General features: G+C 42.7%; 1 protein-coding gene across 1 annotated transcript in view; it reads left to right on the top strand.

Annotated features, from left to right (window-relative positions):
* Positions 1–17386, top strand: part of LOC5506070 (breast cancer type 2 susceptibility protein homolog) — a 30182-nt gene that overhangs the window by 5139 nt on the left and 7657 nt on the right. The window contains exons 7-26 of the mRNA XM_048733852.1: positions 554–4231; positions 4465–4508; positions 5095–5170; positions 5960–6041; positions 7701–7932; positions 8169–8306; positions 9343–9530; positions 9701–9829; positions 9895–9966; positions 10256–10424; positions 10565–10909; positions 11222–11375; positions 11458–11582; positions 11856–11972; positions 13435–13513; positions 15099–15198; positions 15472–15496; positions 15603–15683; positions 16074–16162; positions 16396–16471. Coding sequence (XP_048589809.1) covers positions 554–4231; positions 4465–4508; positions 5095–5170; positions 5960–6041; positions 7701–7932; positions 8169–8306; positions 9343–9530; positions 9701–9829; positions 9895–9966; positions 10256–10424; positions 10565–10909; positions 11222–11375; positions 11458–11582; positions 11856–11972; positions 13435–13513; positions 15099–15198; positions 15472–15496; positions 15603–15683; positions 16074–16162; positions 16396–16471 — 5999 coding nt within the window. The remainder of the gene's footprint in view (positions 1–553; positions 4232–4464; positions 4509–5094; positions 5171–5959; positions 6042–7700; positions 7933–8168; positions 8307–9342; positions 9531–9700; positions 9830–9894; positions 9967–10255; positions 10425–10564; positions 10910–11221; positions 11376–11457; positions 11583–11855; positions 11973–13434; positions 13514–15098; positions 15199–15471; positions 15497–15602; positions 15684–16073; positions 16163–16395; positions 16472–17386) is intronic.

Here is a 17386-nt window from a genome sequence, read left to right as displayed (position 1 = left end):
GTCTAATTGAAGCAAATTACACAAAAGTGTAATTTGGGGATAAAGCAGAAGATATGCCAGAAGATCAGCTACCTATATTTCATTGCTTATATTTAAAATTACAATATATCAGTCTATTTGGATGGTGGTGTAGGGTGCGCAAACCCATTGCCGCGCCCACCTTTAGCTGTGCTCTTGCTTTGTACCCACTTGAATCAGCCTGGGATAGGGTGGGATAGTTTATGTGACATTACGCATGGAACGTTAAATGACAGCCTGATTTTCCTTCTTAACCAATGTATACGTTTGAAAATACAGTCTATTTGAAAAAAAAAATATAAAAAAATAATCAGAATAATAACCACAAGTAAATTTGTATAGCGCTTTTCTCTAACCCCGCTGAGGTCTTGATACAGTTTTTGATTGGAATAGGTGCCTTGTGTGACTCAATATTGTGGTGTAGCATAGAATGGCGCTGTGATAGAGTGTACGGTGGATGCATTAGTTCTGTTTATTGTGTACACAATATCATCTACCTGGCCTCTAAAAGTTAATCAATTGTTTGTTTTTACAGATATTCCAGATGACAAACCTCAGAACACGAGTCGTGCCAAAACACATCTAGGTCTGGACCCACAAGTGACTGAAGCTGTCCCTTCAATATTGAGATCCGATAGTTTGCTTAAAACCAGTAACAGACGCACTGAATCTGCGCCAGATAATCCAACAACAAGGCTAGCAAAGGTGACACCATCTTGTAAGGTTCCAGGTCTGAAGAGATTGTCCAGAAATAGAAGATTCCTTTATCCAACCCCGCGAAGGGAATTCGCTGAATTAACTGATGGATTATATAAGAAGATGCCAAAAACCACAGAAAGTGATATGTGCCGCAAAGCTACAGAAACGCCAAAGTCTATTCCTGAAAACAGTGCGAAAGGACTATTTCCAGATAATGAAATCAAAGGGGAAAAGCCCAGTGCGTCTGAAGACCTCAAGTTAGATAATATAGATAATAATCCTGATTGTTCAACATTAGATACCCATAAACCGCCTCAAGATGGTGAATTTGTAGGCTTCAGGACTGGGTCGGGAAAGACTGTTGATATCTCTGAGAAGGCCTTACTCGAAGCAGCAAAGTTTGTTGCATCAATCAACAAGTCATGTGATCAAATGTCTATTTCAACCCCAGGTTCTGTTAAGAAAGCTGGCAACTCATGCGATAATGTGTCTAATCCACCCTTAAGTCCTGCCTATGTGGCTGGCAAGGTATATGATCAGGTATCCGGTCCCCCTTTGCCGGGCGAATCAACTGGGAAGGCGCAGGCATCTGTTCTGCCCCGACCTGCTGATAACTGGGAACAAGAGGAAGGTACGCTTGGTGCTGAAAGCTACGCGAATGAACCACTATTTGACATGGATGCGTTGAGTCAATTCCCTGTTGATGAAATAGAATCTCTTGAAGTTAGAAATGGCGACGAGGATATTAGAAAGTCGACTCCAAAGAAAAATTACGTTAAATCTGCAAGTAAAGGCACTAGTGATCTTTCTTCTTTTCAAATGAAGTGTGTCATGGATACAGGCAAAAATTTTGGATTTATGACCTCAAGTGGCAAGAAGCTGTCATTATCAGAAGATGCGTTGCGTGAGATCAAGGCTGAGCTTGATCAGCTCGAGCAGGATTTGAATAATGGGTTGTCTGTTGATGACTCGCTGGACGATTCCCTCGTTTCACATGCAGACGCTTTGGATGCATGTGGTGAATCTTTGCCATCTCGCCAAAATAACAAACCTGTTAATCCAGATACAAATACTGTTTTAGTAGATGATGAACCTGGTATTAATAAAGTTCCGGGGCCTATTGATTGGAATCGAGACGGTAACAAAGATGATTGTTCGGAGTTACAAGGATTTCACACCGCCAGTGGCGTGAAACTTAAAGCATCAGAGAGGTCCCTGCAAAGCGCTAGACGCATGTGGGAGAGTTGTTCTGTGAGTGATGACCAGGCCCCTAGACATAATGAATTTACCAATCAGTGTAATATGTCTCCTACCTTACATTTGACTCGGGAATTAAGTGATGCTGACTCGATTGTAAAAACACAAGTGAAGAAACCATCAGGGTTTAAAACAGCAAGTGGCAAGAAAATCGACATTTCTAAAGAAGCGTTAAAGATAGCACGTGAATTACTTGAAGACGTAGATTTAAATTATTTAGGTGACGAATTTGACACATTTAAGAGCGATAATCACTCTGTCCTCTCCGAATTTGGAACGAGTTTAGAGATGATAAGCGATACGAAGAATGGAACAATTTCTGTGCCTTTACATCATAATACGAGCACGGTCAGCATGAGAGAATATCACGAGTTGGGGCATCATGAAAATGTCAAGAAACCGCCATTCTCCGGATTCCAAACAGCAAGCGGAAAAAAGGTTGAAATCTCAGAAGAGTCGTTACATACGGCGAGGGATATGCTAAGACGGTTAGATATGGATGACCATATGTCCTGTCAAGTCGGTAAAAATGTTGCTCGTACCCGATCTGTAGAGGTACCAAGTATAGCAGGAAAAACATCAAGGCAAATAGACATTGAGGACAAAAATGAAAGGTGTCGCGCAAAGATGGCAATCCGTTCTCGTTTTCAGACTGCGAGTGGGAAGAAGGTTGAAATATCAGAAGAGTGTCTAAAGAAAGCAAGAGAGACATTCAAGCAGATTGACATGGGTGACCAAATAAACCCTCAAGATAGAACCTCTCGACATGTTAATGTAAAACCCCAAATCGTTTCTGGATTTCAGACTGCAAGTGGAAAGAAAGTTGAAATATCTGAAGAATCGTTAAAGAAAGCCACAGAAAGATTCAAGCAGATCGACATGGATGACGAAATACCACCTCAAGATAAAACCGGTAGAAATGTTAATGTCAAAGCCCAAACCTTTTCTGGATTTCAGACTGCGAGTGGAAAGAAAGTTGAAATATCAGAAGAGTGTCTAAAGAAAGCAAGAGAGACATTCAAGCAGATTGACATGGATGACCAAATAAACCCTCAAGATAAAACCTGTAGAAATGTCAATGTCAAATCCCAAACATTTTCTGGATTTCAGACTGCAAGTGTAAAGAAAGTTGAAATATCTGAAGAATCGCTCAAGAAAGCCAGAGAAACGTTCAAGCAGATTGATTCAGAAGATCTGACACTTCCTCGTGAAGAAACCGAAAGAAATGTGATTATGGCAACTTTCTCTGGATTTCAGACTGCAAGTGGTAAGAAAGTTGAAATATCTGCGGAGGCTCTTAAGAAAGCAGGAGACACATTCCAACAAATCAATATGAATGATCTAAGCGAAGAGAAACCGTCTCCTTTTCCCGGGTTTCATACAGCAAGTGGAAAGAAAGTTGAGATATCTGAAGAATCATTAAAGAGAGCAAGAGAGACGTTTCAGCAGCTTGAAGGTGAGGCCGATAGAAATGCCCATGACGAATCAGCTGTGACTTTTTCGGGGTTTCAGACTGCAAGTGGAAAGAAAGTTGAAATATCTAAAGAATCGCTCAAGAAAGCCAGAGAAACGTTCAAGCAGATTGATTCAGAAGATCTGACACTTCCTTGTGAAGAAACCGAAAGAAATGTGATTATGGCAACTTTCTCTGGATTTCAGACTGCCAGTGGGAAGAAAGTGGAAATATCTGAAGAATCATTAGAAAAGGCAAGAAAAGTCCTCGGTGAAGTCGAAGGAATTGACTGTTTATCAGGACATACATTTAATACGCGGTCAGAAAAAGGATGCTTAGAAAAAAGGGACTTGGTTGCAACTGATCAGCTGGTCCCACCCTCTAGATCCTCGGGCGGGACATTAGATATAAAAAAGGAAACAGTCTCGCCGAAATCAATCCCACAGTCAACAGTCAGGACACCAAATATACCTGCCAAAAATCCCTCTGTCCATGCAAATCGATCATTGAATTCTGGAAAAGATGTAGTTAAGGGAGCTCAAACACATGTCCAAACTCCAACTGCCCCTAGACTTGGCTATGATGAGATGATGCACCGAGAAATCCAGGAGAGTTCAGCAGCTCTTCAGGAAGACGATTCAACGACTGACTTCGCTGGATTCCTCTGTGATGAAAAAAGCATTGAGAAGGCGGGTAACTTCACTGCAACAGCAAAGACACTCGCTGCAGGCCATGTCAAGGTGATGTTATCAGGAAGGCAGAGTAGATCTTCACACCCCTCGGATCTTCAGCTTGGTGACAAAGGTTAGGTTTAATTTGTAGCATTAGTAAGACTTTAGATAAGACTGATAATATACTAGATCGGAGCTCGGGTATTCGACTTCGTGACACGGGTAAGGTTTGAATTGTAGCAAAACTCGTACTTAAGTTTCAGACTTAATCTTTCGGGCAGACTCAATATTAAGTTAATTGATATATTTTGCGCGTTGTGGCTTATTCCTCTAGGAACGTTCTCAGTAAATGTTGTTGTGTTCCAGGCTCTTACTCCAACAGCAGTGTCCAGCGGAGCCAGTCTGCCCCAGTAAGTTCAACTTAAAAGCATATCCTGTTATTAAAGTTTCTACTTGGAGGGCTTTTAGCTTCTATATTAGCTTTGATAGAGTGAATGACACAGATCCTTTAACTAAAGTAAGGTTGTTGTTGTTGTTTTTTTTTATACAAAAAGAAGCTTATTTCAAGTTACAGGGCGCGTAATGTTCAAGTAAAGCTAAATGAAAATTTGTAAGATTTCAATTCTATTTTAATAACAGTTATCAGAGTCGTTTGATAGTCGTGCTATCCGTTATAATTGGTGCAGATGACTAGAAGACCATAGCTTAGATAATTAATAAATGTTAGATTTTAAAAAGCTCAGGAGGTAGAGAAAAGCGCGTGTAGTTACCTTACAAACCGTGGCAACTCTTTGAGAAGTAAGGATGCGGGAAACGTGCTATCTGATTGACAGAACTTCACTAGGCTCGATGAAACACGATGGAATCATCCTACATATGGAGCCCATGTCAACCAAGAGTCGAAACTGTGACTCTCACATGCTGATTGTCTTGGTAGGCCATAGTAGTGCCCGGATTTAGCCTATGGTCTACCAAAGAATGCTGTTGTTCTTTCAGATTGTGATGCAAGGATCTAGAGTACCGTCGGCACAACCTCGCCGTCACATGACACCACAGACTAGCACGCCATCAGGTACACAATCCTTCATCTGGATCAATACAGCGTTTATATCCCAGTGATGAATTTTCAAGCGCGCTCATTGGTCAATACGGGTTACATGCACATTTTCACAGGACAAATATCAGTCGATAACGTCCAGGCAAAGTGCTTTCCGTCTGCTAAATAACTCCTCAAACAAACACCATGGTTTTCAAAACGCTATGAAGTCACAGAAAGAATGTTTCATTTCTTTCATAGAACTATCATCAATGTGTTTTTTTAGAATTTATCCTGAAACGGGAAAGAAAAGGCAATGACAAAAACTCCACAACAGCGCGCGCTCAGAAGACATTTCAAAATTGAAAACTTTCAATTTCTATTCCAGCTCTAAGCAGAACAATAAGAAACAGTCTAGGTGTAAATCCACCAGTTGAAATGCAAGTTTTGAGCTTGTAGTTTTTGTTGCATGAATTGTTTAATGTTGCATGAATCGTTATCTTTCGCGAATGGCAAAAATTCCAATGCACGTCAGTGCGCGCAGAATATACTTTTCGCATTTTTAGTGTAGTCACTGGGATGAGAAATGGTCCTCAAAATTTCACAGTTGCCCTCGAAGCTTCGCTTCTCGGCCAACTGTCTATTTTTCGTACCATTTCTCATCCTTGGACATTATCCGCCGATATCCCAGCCGCCAGAAGGGCTTTATTTACTAAATAGTGTGACTGTCTCCTTCATCTGGATCAATATCAGCGTATAGTGTGACTGTCTCAGTTATAATTTTTCGTTCCGCGCATGTTCTAATTGTTTTCACTTTCATTTCAGGAGTCCTGTTTAATAGACGGTCAAGAAAGCTCACACCTCCGATGAAGCCTCGTATCACGGAGCCGGCTTCTCTTGCTGGGGGGTAAGCATCCATAATGATCCGTTCATAGCTCACTTGGGAAGCGACATCTAGGGAACTAAAAGATACGGAACCGACTGCTTTATCTAGGGTTACGCATCCACGATACTCCTCTTACTTCACTATGCCATCTAAGAAACTAAAAACTTATACATGCCGTAAATTATCTAATAAACGCCGGGGGCTTTCAATGGTCCGAGGGGGTGGGTGGGGGGAGTCCAATAAATAGGAGGCGTTTATTAGAGAGGAGCGTTTAATGTTAACCCTATTTAGACCCGGGGGGGCTTTTGAGGCCCCCAGCACCTTTGATCTGTGATAATTTTTGAACTAGTAGGGCTAGAGCATCGAAATTTGATGCCTTTTCCTAAAATTTATCTGGGATCAGTTTGGTGTAAACAAAATTTTGATATGTGTACCCTGGTAACCATAGCAACCAAGTTTTGAGACATAGGTTTAATGAAAATTAGGCAAAACGTCGTTAAGATCAACTATAAATAGACGTGCTCAACGTAAATCCATGTCATATAAACGTTTTATGCCAAGTTTTGAAAAAAACACAATAAAAATTACATCTCTATTTTAGGGGGGAGGGGTGGTGTTTTTTTTGTCAATTTTTGACCTTCTCGAAATAGTGCTTGTAGTAATAGCAAAATAACATTCATATCCACCTGAAATCATTAATAAAACTTGAAACGAAGATCGAATATTGTCAAAAAGCTTCAGATTTTGCCACCCAGTTTTTATTGATTAAAGTAAATAACTTTCATTAAATCCAAGATGGCGGATTCAATATGGCGGATCCAAGATGGCGGATGCTGATGTCACATAATTAGCTAAAAATCGCTGTGTTTTTTTTTTTTTTTTAATTAACATCTAAATTTGGCAAAATCCTTTTGATATTCCTCTATTTTAAATAAAAAGTAGAAAAAAACATTTTTGGAAAAGATATTTAAACTATTACTTTAATTAAGAGTCCAGTTGCAAACTTACAGGTGTCATATATTGTTGTCATAGAAAAAGTGTCACTAATAATATATGTCTACTGCAAGATAATAAGATTATCGAAAAAGACATACAGAAATGCACATCTAAAAAAACGGAAATATTGCCCGTTTCTGCTCATTTAAATGACGTCATCGTGTCGTCACAAAGACAGTTTTTTTGAAGAATATCGGTCGCTTTTTGAATACGAACTGATTATGATAACTTATTTGGATTTTGGATGTTCTATGCAAAGGTTTCGAAAGATAGGCTATTTATAACCATATGTCCTTAAATCACGTCATAATGACGTCATATTGTGTTGCTATGGCAACACAATATATTATTTTGTTCCTTTTTGTCAGATAACGATTCTTTGAAAATTTGGTCATAATAGCTCCAATGGTTGAAAAGTTACGGATGGGGGGTGGGGTGGGGGGGGGGGGGGCTCTTTCGCCCGGTCAGAGGGAGCCCCCAAAAGCCCGATCTGAATAGGGTTAACTTGTAAGCTGGGGGGGGGATATGTCGTTCATTAGACAGGGGGCGTTATTTAGATAGGGAGCGTTTAAAAGAGCATTTACGGTATCTAGGGAATTAAAATTTAGAATTATCAGCGTTCCTCTCTTTTCTTGATTATAATAATCACTTGAGTTATTTTTTCCCTTTGCGGTGCCGTTTTAGGAACACAAATACAAAGTCAGACACTCGGAGGCTTTTCGCGCGCAAACCCGTCTCTACCATCCCCTCCCCGTCATCGGTCCCAGGACACTCGGTCAAGAGGAAGCAGTTTGCTACGCCATTCCGTGCGCATGCTAGCACTGCGTCGGCCGCTGAGAATTCAATGCAGACTCCATCTGTGGTAGCACCTGACCGGAAGCGTCCCCGTTTTTCTGGTCCTCTCCCTATATCGCAGGTAAGTTTGGCGCCATAAGAAAATTTTCACTTATCATTGAACATAATTAATGTTAGGTAAAAAAAAGACCAGTTGTATAAAATTCCTATTTTTCGAGTGCACGAGAAACAAGTGTGCATAATCAGAAAACAGTGTTTCACGGGTTTACGTTGTGACCACCTTCGTTTTGTCTCTACGATTACGGAGGTGTTTTGCCTTAAAGCATTAGATTTTACTAAAATGTTATTTTCTTGCAGCCCGTAAAGGCAGCAGCTGGAAGCAGTACCAAGCCATGTTTGGGATACCTGTCTAAGCTACGTAACGCAGCCTTGTCACGGCCAACACTAAAGCAATACGTTGGTAACGCAACACCTGGCCACTACACATCCCATGAGGTGCGTCAAAATCTAGTCGCTGTTTGACGAATGCCAGGGATTGTTTGTGGGGCAGTGGCGTGGGGCGTGGGGCGTTGTGTGGGGGCTGGGGTACCTGCTTATCCAAAGGGACTGGAACAAATCTGGTTATATTTGCAAGTAAGAAGTATTCCTTAAAGTGCGACATGCGCCACTGCGGCAACAGTTTTCTGTAGTAAGCAGATGAACGGAGTTGCGAGAAACGTGCTATCAGATTGACTGCACTACCCATTACTTTACTAGCCTTTCAGCGTGGCAAAAAAATCTTTTAGTGCGCAGCAGAACACGACTGAATCCTCCTTATTATAAAGACCGTATTAATGGAAACTGTGCATGCTTATTGGCTAACTTTCTCGCATGCTTATTGGCTAACTTTCTTGCATGCTTATTGGTTAACTTTCTTGCATGCTTATTGGCTAACTTTCTCGCATGCTTTTTGGCTAACTTTCTTGCATGCTTATTGGTTAACTTTCTTGCATGCTTATTGGCTAACTTTCTCGCATGCTAAGGGATTACTTTGTCGCATGCTTATTGGTTAACTTTCTCGCATGCTACTTGGCTAAGTTTCTAAAACTTTGTCTTTGTGGCGACAGTAACGCGCGTCACACTATAAAGAGACGAATCCACTCTACCCTTGATACTTAAGCGTTATTTTTAGGCGGCATCGAAAGTCAGAATATTTTGCAAAATCTATGCGACTGTGTATTGTTGTACATCCTAAAAGTGTAACCTAAAAGTGGAAGTTATAAAATTTCTCTAAATGTAAGTGAAGAATTCCTACAAGCTCCTTAAAATTCTCATTATAAAAAGGTGGGGGAGGGGGGGTATGGGAGGATGAAGCGCACTCGCAAGTATGGTATGTAGTGTCTAAGCACACTGTAAAATCGCCGGTTTTTACTAGATCGTTTAAGAGGAAACAAAAAATGAACAAAACGATGTATTCTGGAGGCTAGTCACTTCCCTGAATACTACGTTATCTCAAATGGTTCCATATTAAGTTTCTCTGTATATGTCGCAGTTGGATAACCTTGGCGTATCAGGAGAGGTACAAGCGGTGACCAGTGCTAACGCGGGTTCATTTCGGTTCGACGGCCGTGCATTTTGTAGCGAGCATGCGCGCGCAACTGAAGGAGGCATCAGGACTGAGGATGGGGGTCTGGTACGACTTGGCTCAGATGGACGAGTAGGATTGGAAGAGATAGAAGCGTACGTGATATTTGATTTATCCATTTTAAAAATGATGTTAAATTCATAAATTTGTACAAATAAAATACAAATTTGACATTCAGATAATTTTAAAAAAATAGCAAAAAAGAGCTCTAGCAATAGTGACGCCACGGAATCAGTAGTAAAATGACGTTGTTTTATGTTCTCAGTGCGTTTCTCGGTACCCCTGGGGTAGACCCTAGTCTTGTGTGTACTGGATGGGTGGCTAATCACTTCCGGTGGATTGTGTGGAAACTTGCTGCTCTCGAAGTGTCCTTCCCACAGTGCTTCGCCGGCAGGTGAGCTGTAATGTATCCACATGGCTGATAGATTAGTTCTGACCTGTTTAAACTTCGCTCAACAGATGTCTGACGCCTGACTGGGTAATGTGCCAACTTAAGTACCGCTACGACCTCGAAATCGACCGATCGCACAGGTATAAACCGTATTGAGTCATTAACGAATGTCGATCATTTACCCATTTGTCATTGTTTACATTTGAAAGTACAACGATTAACTTGCAGTAAACAGATTAAAATAGCCATCCATGATTGAAGCCTGATATCTCAGTTTCTAGTTCGAACATTGTGTCTCGGTATTTTGCACGAGATACAGTAATAATGGTGCGTTGGACCTTGTAAACGTTTCATTAATCTTTGGTTCCACGTTCAATTAATGTGCGTCACCTATAAAACAAGTATTGCTTGTTGTGATTCGTTTCTCAGGTCTGCATTAAAAAAAGTCCTCGAGCGTGATGATGCTTCCACGAAAACTATGGTGCTGTGTGTTTCTGGGGTGAATCCCCCGGATCTGAATCAAGAAAATGGTACCTCAAACAAGATAACAGATGATGAAGCCACGCCGATCAGGGGGAGTACACCTTTGAGGCATCAGGTAGGATCGTATATATTTTGCAATGCGGCTATTGTTGATTCTTAATTGTTAGAAATTACGATTATTCTGATCATTTAGAAATTGTACCCAATTCATTTTTACACTTTTAACTACAACTTCCTCTTTCTATTAATTATCAGACGTGCGGCACAATTACAGTCACAGATGGTTGGTACAGCGTCCAGGCCTCACTTGACAGACCCCTTGACCACTTGGTCCGCACCGGACAAATACATGTCGGACAAAAGCTGTGTGTTAACGGAGCTGAGCTGATTGGTTACGACCAGCCTGTGTCGCCCCTGGAGGCGCCCAACTCCCTAATGCTGCGTTTACACGCCAACTCTACTCGCAGGGCACGATGGAACGCACGCCTGGGGTTTCAGCGCCATTCTCATCCCTTCCCTCTACCCCTCGGGTCGTTGTTTGCTGATGGAGGGGCTGTAGGTTGTGTGGATGTTGTTGTTTTGCGGACATACCCTTTGGAGGTAGGATCAAAACACACTCGCAATGCACTCCATGAACATACCCACATCACACACGCAAAAACAAGATTTCTTTGAAGCACATACTACAAATGAAGCTCATAAAGGTGCTTTGTTTCTTTCGATGTTGTTTTGAAGCAAATGTAAACTAGCTACATGTTATTCAACGTAATGATTTTCTTAACAAATCATGAAACCGAAAACATGTTCTTGGTATACATTTTAGAGTTGATTTGCTAACACTCATTGTAAAAAAAAAGACAGCTCACCTTGTGGCTTCTTTTTACATTGAATACCGTATCTTTTGGTTTTCAGTTCATGGAGAAACTTTCTGACGGGACGACAGTGTTTCGTTGCGCACGCGCAGAAGATCGCGAGTCAAAGCACTACCACATGGAACAGGAACGCGCTAGAGAAGACTTGCTATCACGTGTGCAAAGTGAGATTGAAAACGAGGCGGGACAAACTGGTAGTATTGCCTTGACCTGAATTTACACTCCTGTATGTCGGTATTAAATTACTATTGAAAATCACTGATGTCTTTTCTTCAGACTCGCTACCCAAGTTATCTAAGCGCATGCGTAGATCGTGCTCTACACGTGACGTCATGAAACTCACTGGAGGCAAGGAAATCAACGAGGCGCTGAGCTCGGCCCCAGACCCCAGCACCCTAGAGGTAGGGGAATTGTCTTATCGAGTATTTGCTTTTCTCGGTGTGATAAGAAAAATGCTGGTGGTCCGTACGCGAGAAGACACCACTTTACGTCATATTTTGTTGAGTATTTAGTTTTCTCGTGCCAGAATCACCGATGAACGCTATTCATCTGACCACATTATACACATCATATTTTGCTGAATATTTGGTTTTATCGTGGAACTTTAACAGATGAACGTTATTAATCGGCCACTTGTTATACACGTCATATTTGTTGAGTATTTGTGTCTGTAGGAGTGCCTGGATTGCGATCAACTCCGCTCGTTACAGGAGTACAGGCGGACGCTGATGGAAGAGCAGCGAAGGGACATGGAGGAGCGCTTTCAGCAGGCCTGGCAGGAACACATTCAGGTATTTGGCTAAAACAGACAACGCCCTTGCATGTTATAGGCTGGGTATGATGGACAACGCCCTTGCATGTTATGGGATGAGCAAAGACAATGCCTCGCTTTCACATCACGTGGGGAGGAAGGACAATAGCCCATTTTATCATGATCGGCCAGCAATGCCCCTGATTGTCATCGTGTGAGGGAGGAGAAAAGGACAATAGCCCATTTTATCATGATCGGCCAGCAATGCCCCTGATTGTCATCGTGTGAGGGAGCTGGAAGGACAAGGCCCCGTTTAGTTTCCTGTTGAGGGTGGGGCGGCGGCGGGGGGGGGGGGGGGGGGGGTGAGAAGGATGGATAGGGGGAGTCGAAAAAGGACAGCTCCCCTGTTTGTCATCGAATGTTGATGGAAGACAAGGTCCCTGTATGTTGTTGGGTGGTTAGGAACTACATATGGTTTTGTGGGGGGGGAGGGGGGCACGCAACGCCCCTGTATGTCGTTGCATGAAGAACGAGGACAATGCCCCTATATGTTGTTGCATGAAGAACGAGGACAACGCCCCTGTATGTTGTTGCATGAAGAACGAGGACAACGCCGCTGTATGTTGTTGCATGAAGAACGAGGACAACGCCCCTGTATGTTGTTGCATGAAGAACGAGGACAACGCCCCTATATTTTGTTGCATGAAGAACGAGGACAACGCCGCTGTATGTTGTTGCATGAAGAACGAGGACAACGCCCCTGTATGTTGTTGCATAAAGAACGAGGACAACGCCCCTGTATGTTGTTGCATGAAGAACGAGGACAACGCCCCTATATTTTGTTGCATGAAGAACGAGGACAACGCCGCTGTATGTTGTTGCATGAAGAACGAGGACAACGTCCCTGTATGTTGTTGCATGAAGAACGAGGACAACGCCCCTATATGTTGTTGCATGAAGAACGAGGACAACGCCGCTGTATGTTGTTGCATGAAGAACGAGGACAACGCCCCTGTATGTTTTTGCATGAAGAACGAGGACAACGCCCCTGTATGTTGTTGCATGAAGAACGAGGACAACGCCCCTGTATGTTGTTGCATGAAGAACGAGGACAACGCCGCTGTATGTTGTTGCATGAAGAACGAGGACAACGCCCCTGTATGTTGTTGCATGAAGAACGAGGACAACGCCCCTGTATGTTGTTGAATGAAGAACGAGGACAACGCCCCTGTATATTGTTGCATGAAGAACAAGGACAACGCCCCTATATATTGTTGCATGAAAAACGAGGACAACGCCCCTGTATGTTGTTGCATGAAGAACGAGGACAACGCCCCTGTATGTTGTTGCATGAAGAACGAGGACAACGCACCTGTATGTTGTTGCATGAAGAACGAGGACAACGCACCTGTATGCATTGACTGTGGAGAGAAGACTTGCTTTACCTGTACGATTTTCAATATCTGCCTAAAACGGTTCAAGCTTTTCATCATTTTTTTCAGGGTGTCTCTCCGCGGAGTGTCGTCCCGCTGCTCAAGCTGCGGATTGGTAATTACCATGACAACGAGAGGGACAAGACAGGTATGCCATCATCTATTTGATCTTAGGTATTGGTAATTATCATGACAACGAGAGGGACAAGACAGGTATGCCATCATCTATTTGGTCTTAGGTATTGGTAATTACCATGACAACGAGAGGGACAAGACAGGTATGCCATCATTTATTTGGTCTTTGGTATTGGTTATTACCATGACAACGAGAGGGACAAGACAGGTATGCCATCATCTATTTGATCTTAGGTATTGGTAATTACCATGACAACGAGAGGGACAAGACAGGTATGCCATCATCTATTTGGTCTTAGGTATTGGTAATTACCATGACAATGAGAGGGACAAGACAGGTATGCCATCATCTATTTGGTCTTAGGTATTGGTAATTACCATGACAACGAGAGGGACAAGACAGGTATGCCATCATCTATTTGATCTTAGGTATTGGTAATTACCATGACAACGAGAGGGACAAGACAGGTATGCCATCATCTATTTGGTCTTAGGTATTGGTAATTACCATGACAACGAGAGGGACAAGACAGGTATGCCATCATCTATTTGGTCTTAGGTATTGGTAATTACCATGACAACGAGAGGGACAAGACAGGTATGCCATCATCTATTTGGTCTTAGGTATTGGTAATTACCATGACAACGAGGGGGACAAGACAGGTATGCCATCATCTATTTGATCTTAGGTATTGGTAATTACCATGACAACGAGAGGGACAAGACAGGTATGCCATCATCTATTTGGTCTTAGGTATTGGTAATTACCATGACAACGAGAGGGACAAGACAGGTATGCCATCATCTATTTGGTCTTAGGTATTGGTAATTACCATGACAACGAGAGGGACAAGACAGGTATGCCATCATCTATTTGGTCTTAGGTATTGGTAATTACCATGACAACGAGAGGGACAAGACAGGTATGCCATCATCTATTTGGTCTTAGGTATTGGTAATTACCATGACAACGAGAGGGACAAGACAGGTATGCCATCATCTATTTGGTCTTAGGTATTGGTAATTACCATGACAACGAGAGGGACAAGACAGGTATGCCATCATCTATTTGATCTTAGGTATTGGTAATTACCATGACAACGAGAGGGACAGGACAGGTATGCCATCATCTATTTGATCTTAGGTATTGGTAATTACCATGACAACGAGAGGGACAAGACAGGTATGCCATCATCTATTTGGTCTTAGGTATTGGTAATTACCATGACAACGAGAGGGACAAGACAGGTATGCCATCATCTATTTGGTCTTAGGTATTGGTAATTACCATGACAACGAGAGGGACAAGACAGGTATGCCATCATCTATTTGGTCTTAGGTATTGGTAATTACCATGACAACGAGAGGGACAAGACAGGTATGCCATCATCTATTTTGTCTTAGGTATTGGTAATTACCATGACAACGAGAGGGACAAGACAGGTATGCCATCATCTGTTTGGTCTTAGGTATTGGTAATTACCATGACAACGAGAGGGACAAGACAGGTATGCCATCATCTATTTGGTCTTAGGTATGGGAGGGGGTGGGAGGAGGGCATGACATAATTTCTACTGCACTTCTGTTTCTTCTTCCAGTGGCGACGTTGAGTATCTGGCGGCCCAGTGAAGAGATCATGCAGATGCTGACCGAGGGCAGCAGGCTCAAGATTTACCACCTCTCGTCCTCGCCCTCCAGGTACTCAATAAAAACACTTCAGATCTGTCAATCGGAATGCGTACAACCGATGCCTAAAAGATACTCAAAAGTTTCCTTCGCTAGTGAATACCCGCCCCTTGTCACGGTCCTGTCGGAGGGGTCTGTATTCTGTTTTCAGGCCGTTTTTGTTTCCCCATCCGTCTTCCCGATCGCTGTTTACGATAGACCTCGTTGCCGTTTTCTGAAAGCTAAAATCCCGTTCTCCCCTACTCCACCAGGGTCCTGAATTATGCACTTTTTTCATTTGCACAGGTACCGAGGGGGTTCTGCTTTGCAGGTAGCTTTTCTTCTGTTTTTATTTTCGCTTTTTTATTGAGGCCATTGCTTCAAACTCAAATAACGTAAAGATCGTCCCACAACTTACTCTTTCTCCATCAATCTAGCTCTCCGCCACACGCAGCACTCGCTACCAGTCAGTCGCGAGTGAGCCTGACACACTAAAGGAACTGTACACACCCAGACAGGTGCGTCTTTCCCATGTTGTCATAGTTAAAGGGAAATCAATCACCACAGGGTTGACGTTTTATATCGTGTGTCTGAAAATACAAAGGGTTGATGAAATTTTAAAAATTTCCTAAGCCTTTTATCAGGGATGATGCCCGACACAAAGAATTCAGTGCTCTCTTTTTTTTTGGCCGCGAAAGAAGGCCCAAAAGAACTCTTGCTCTTCTGCGTTAGGGAAGTTTTAGGGCCCCCCACAAAGAGCGCTACGTCTAAGAGTACAAACAAAAGACTAATGTTCAAAATTCGGCGAATTCTTTTCATGGGAATAACGGTATAGATATTTTCTTGAAACACATAATCGTGCCATATTTTGAGGTTCAAATGTTGAGCCTATTTGTCCACTTTTTCAGGCTGCATGTTTCTTTGAGCTGGACCAGTGTACCGTCAACTCGGAGGTCGACCTAGTCGGTGTGGTGGTACATGTGAAGACACATGAGGGGTAAGCCAGTCAGATCCCAGATCCCCTTCTCCCCTATGCCTACGAAGCTTTTTTCTTTGAACACGATAAACCATCCCTATACCTACCTTCCCTATGACGCCTCTATCATCAAACGTGCTACCCCCTATCCCTACGTTACTCGAAGCCTATTAACCTTAATGAAACTGCTGTAAAAAGCCGTTTACCCCAAGGAACATCTCATTTAACATTAATTGCCTTGCTATGATTTATAGGTCCAGTCTAGAGACGCTCTACCTGGCTGATCATGAGCATAGTATTGTTGCTGTGAAGTTCTGGGGAGGATTGAAGGTGGGGTAGTAAACGGCTTGCCCGCGAGTCTTAGGGCGCGTTTTTCCCCTATCATTCTGTAATGGGAATGGTTGGTAGAGAATGTTCAGAATGGCATTCGAGTCCTTCTGCTACAGTTAGCAGAATTGGTGGAATTGCCTTCGTTCCTTCCGGAATGGGAACGCGGGATAAACGAACGCGCGGGGTTTTTAAATTCTAATCATTATCATTCCGGAATCACGAGTAAAAAACGCGCCCTTGCTATAACTGCACGAGATTGGCATAACTGAACGAGATTGGCATGAGAATGACACGAGGTTTGCTTCTCAAGTATGAAGACAAGGGTTCGAACCCGGTTCGGGTCAACTTGGGGGTTGCGGAGATGTTAAAACCTGGCTTGGGAACTGTGGACCGTCCTGTCGCATAGGTCATGTCCCTCACTGCACTGGCTCGTGGGGCCACCTTCTGTGACAGTGCTTACACACTATCTCGCACACATGATTGTGACAGTGCTTACACACTAACTCACACACATGATTGTGACAGTGCTTACACACTAACTCACACACATGATTGTGACAGTGCTTACACACTAACTCACACACATGATTGTGACAGTGCTTACACACTAACTCGCACACATGATTGTGACAGTGCTTACACACTATCTCGCACACATGATTGTGACAGTGCTTACACACTATCTCGCACACATGATTGTGACAGTGCTTACACACTAACTCGCGCACATGATTGTGACAGTGCTTACACACTAACTCACACTTATGATTGTGACAGTGCTTACACACTAACTCGCACACATGATTGTGACAGTGCTTACACACTAACTCGCGCACATGATTGTGACAGTGCTTACACACTAACTCACACTTATGATTGTGACAGTGCTTACACACTAACTCGCACACATGATTG

Source organism: Nematostella vectensis, chromosome 10 (assembly GCF_932526225.1).
Source record: "Nematostella vectensis chromosome 10, jaNemVect1.1, whole genome shotgun sequence".
Classification (NCBI taxonomy): domain Eukaryota; kingdom Metazoa; phylum Cnidaria; class Anthozoa; order Actiniaria; family Edwardsiidae; genus Nematostella; species Nematostella vectensis.
This window is presented reverse-complemented; position numbering and strand designations above follow the sequence as displayed.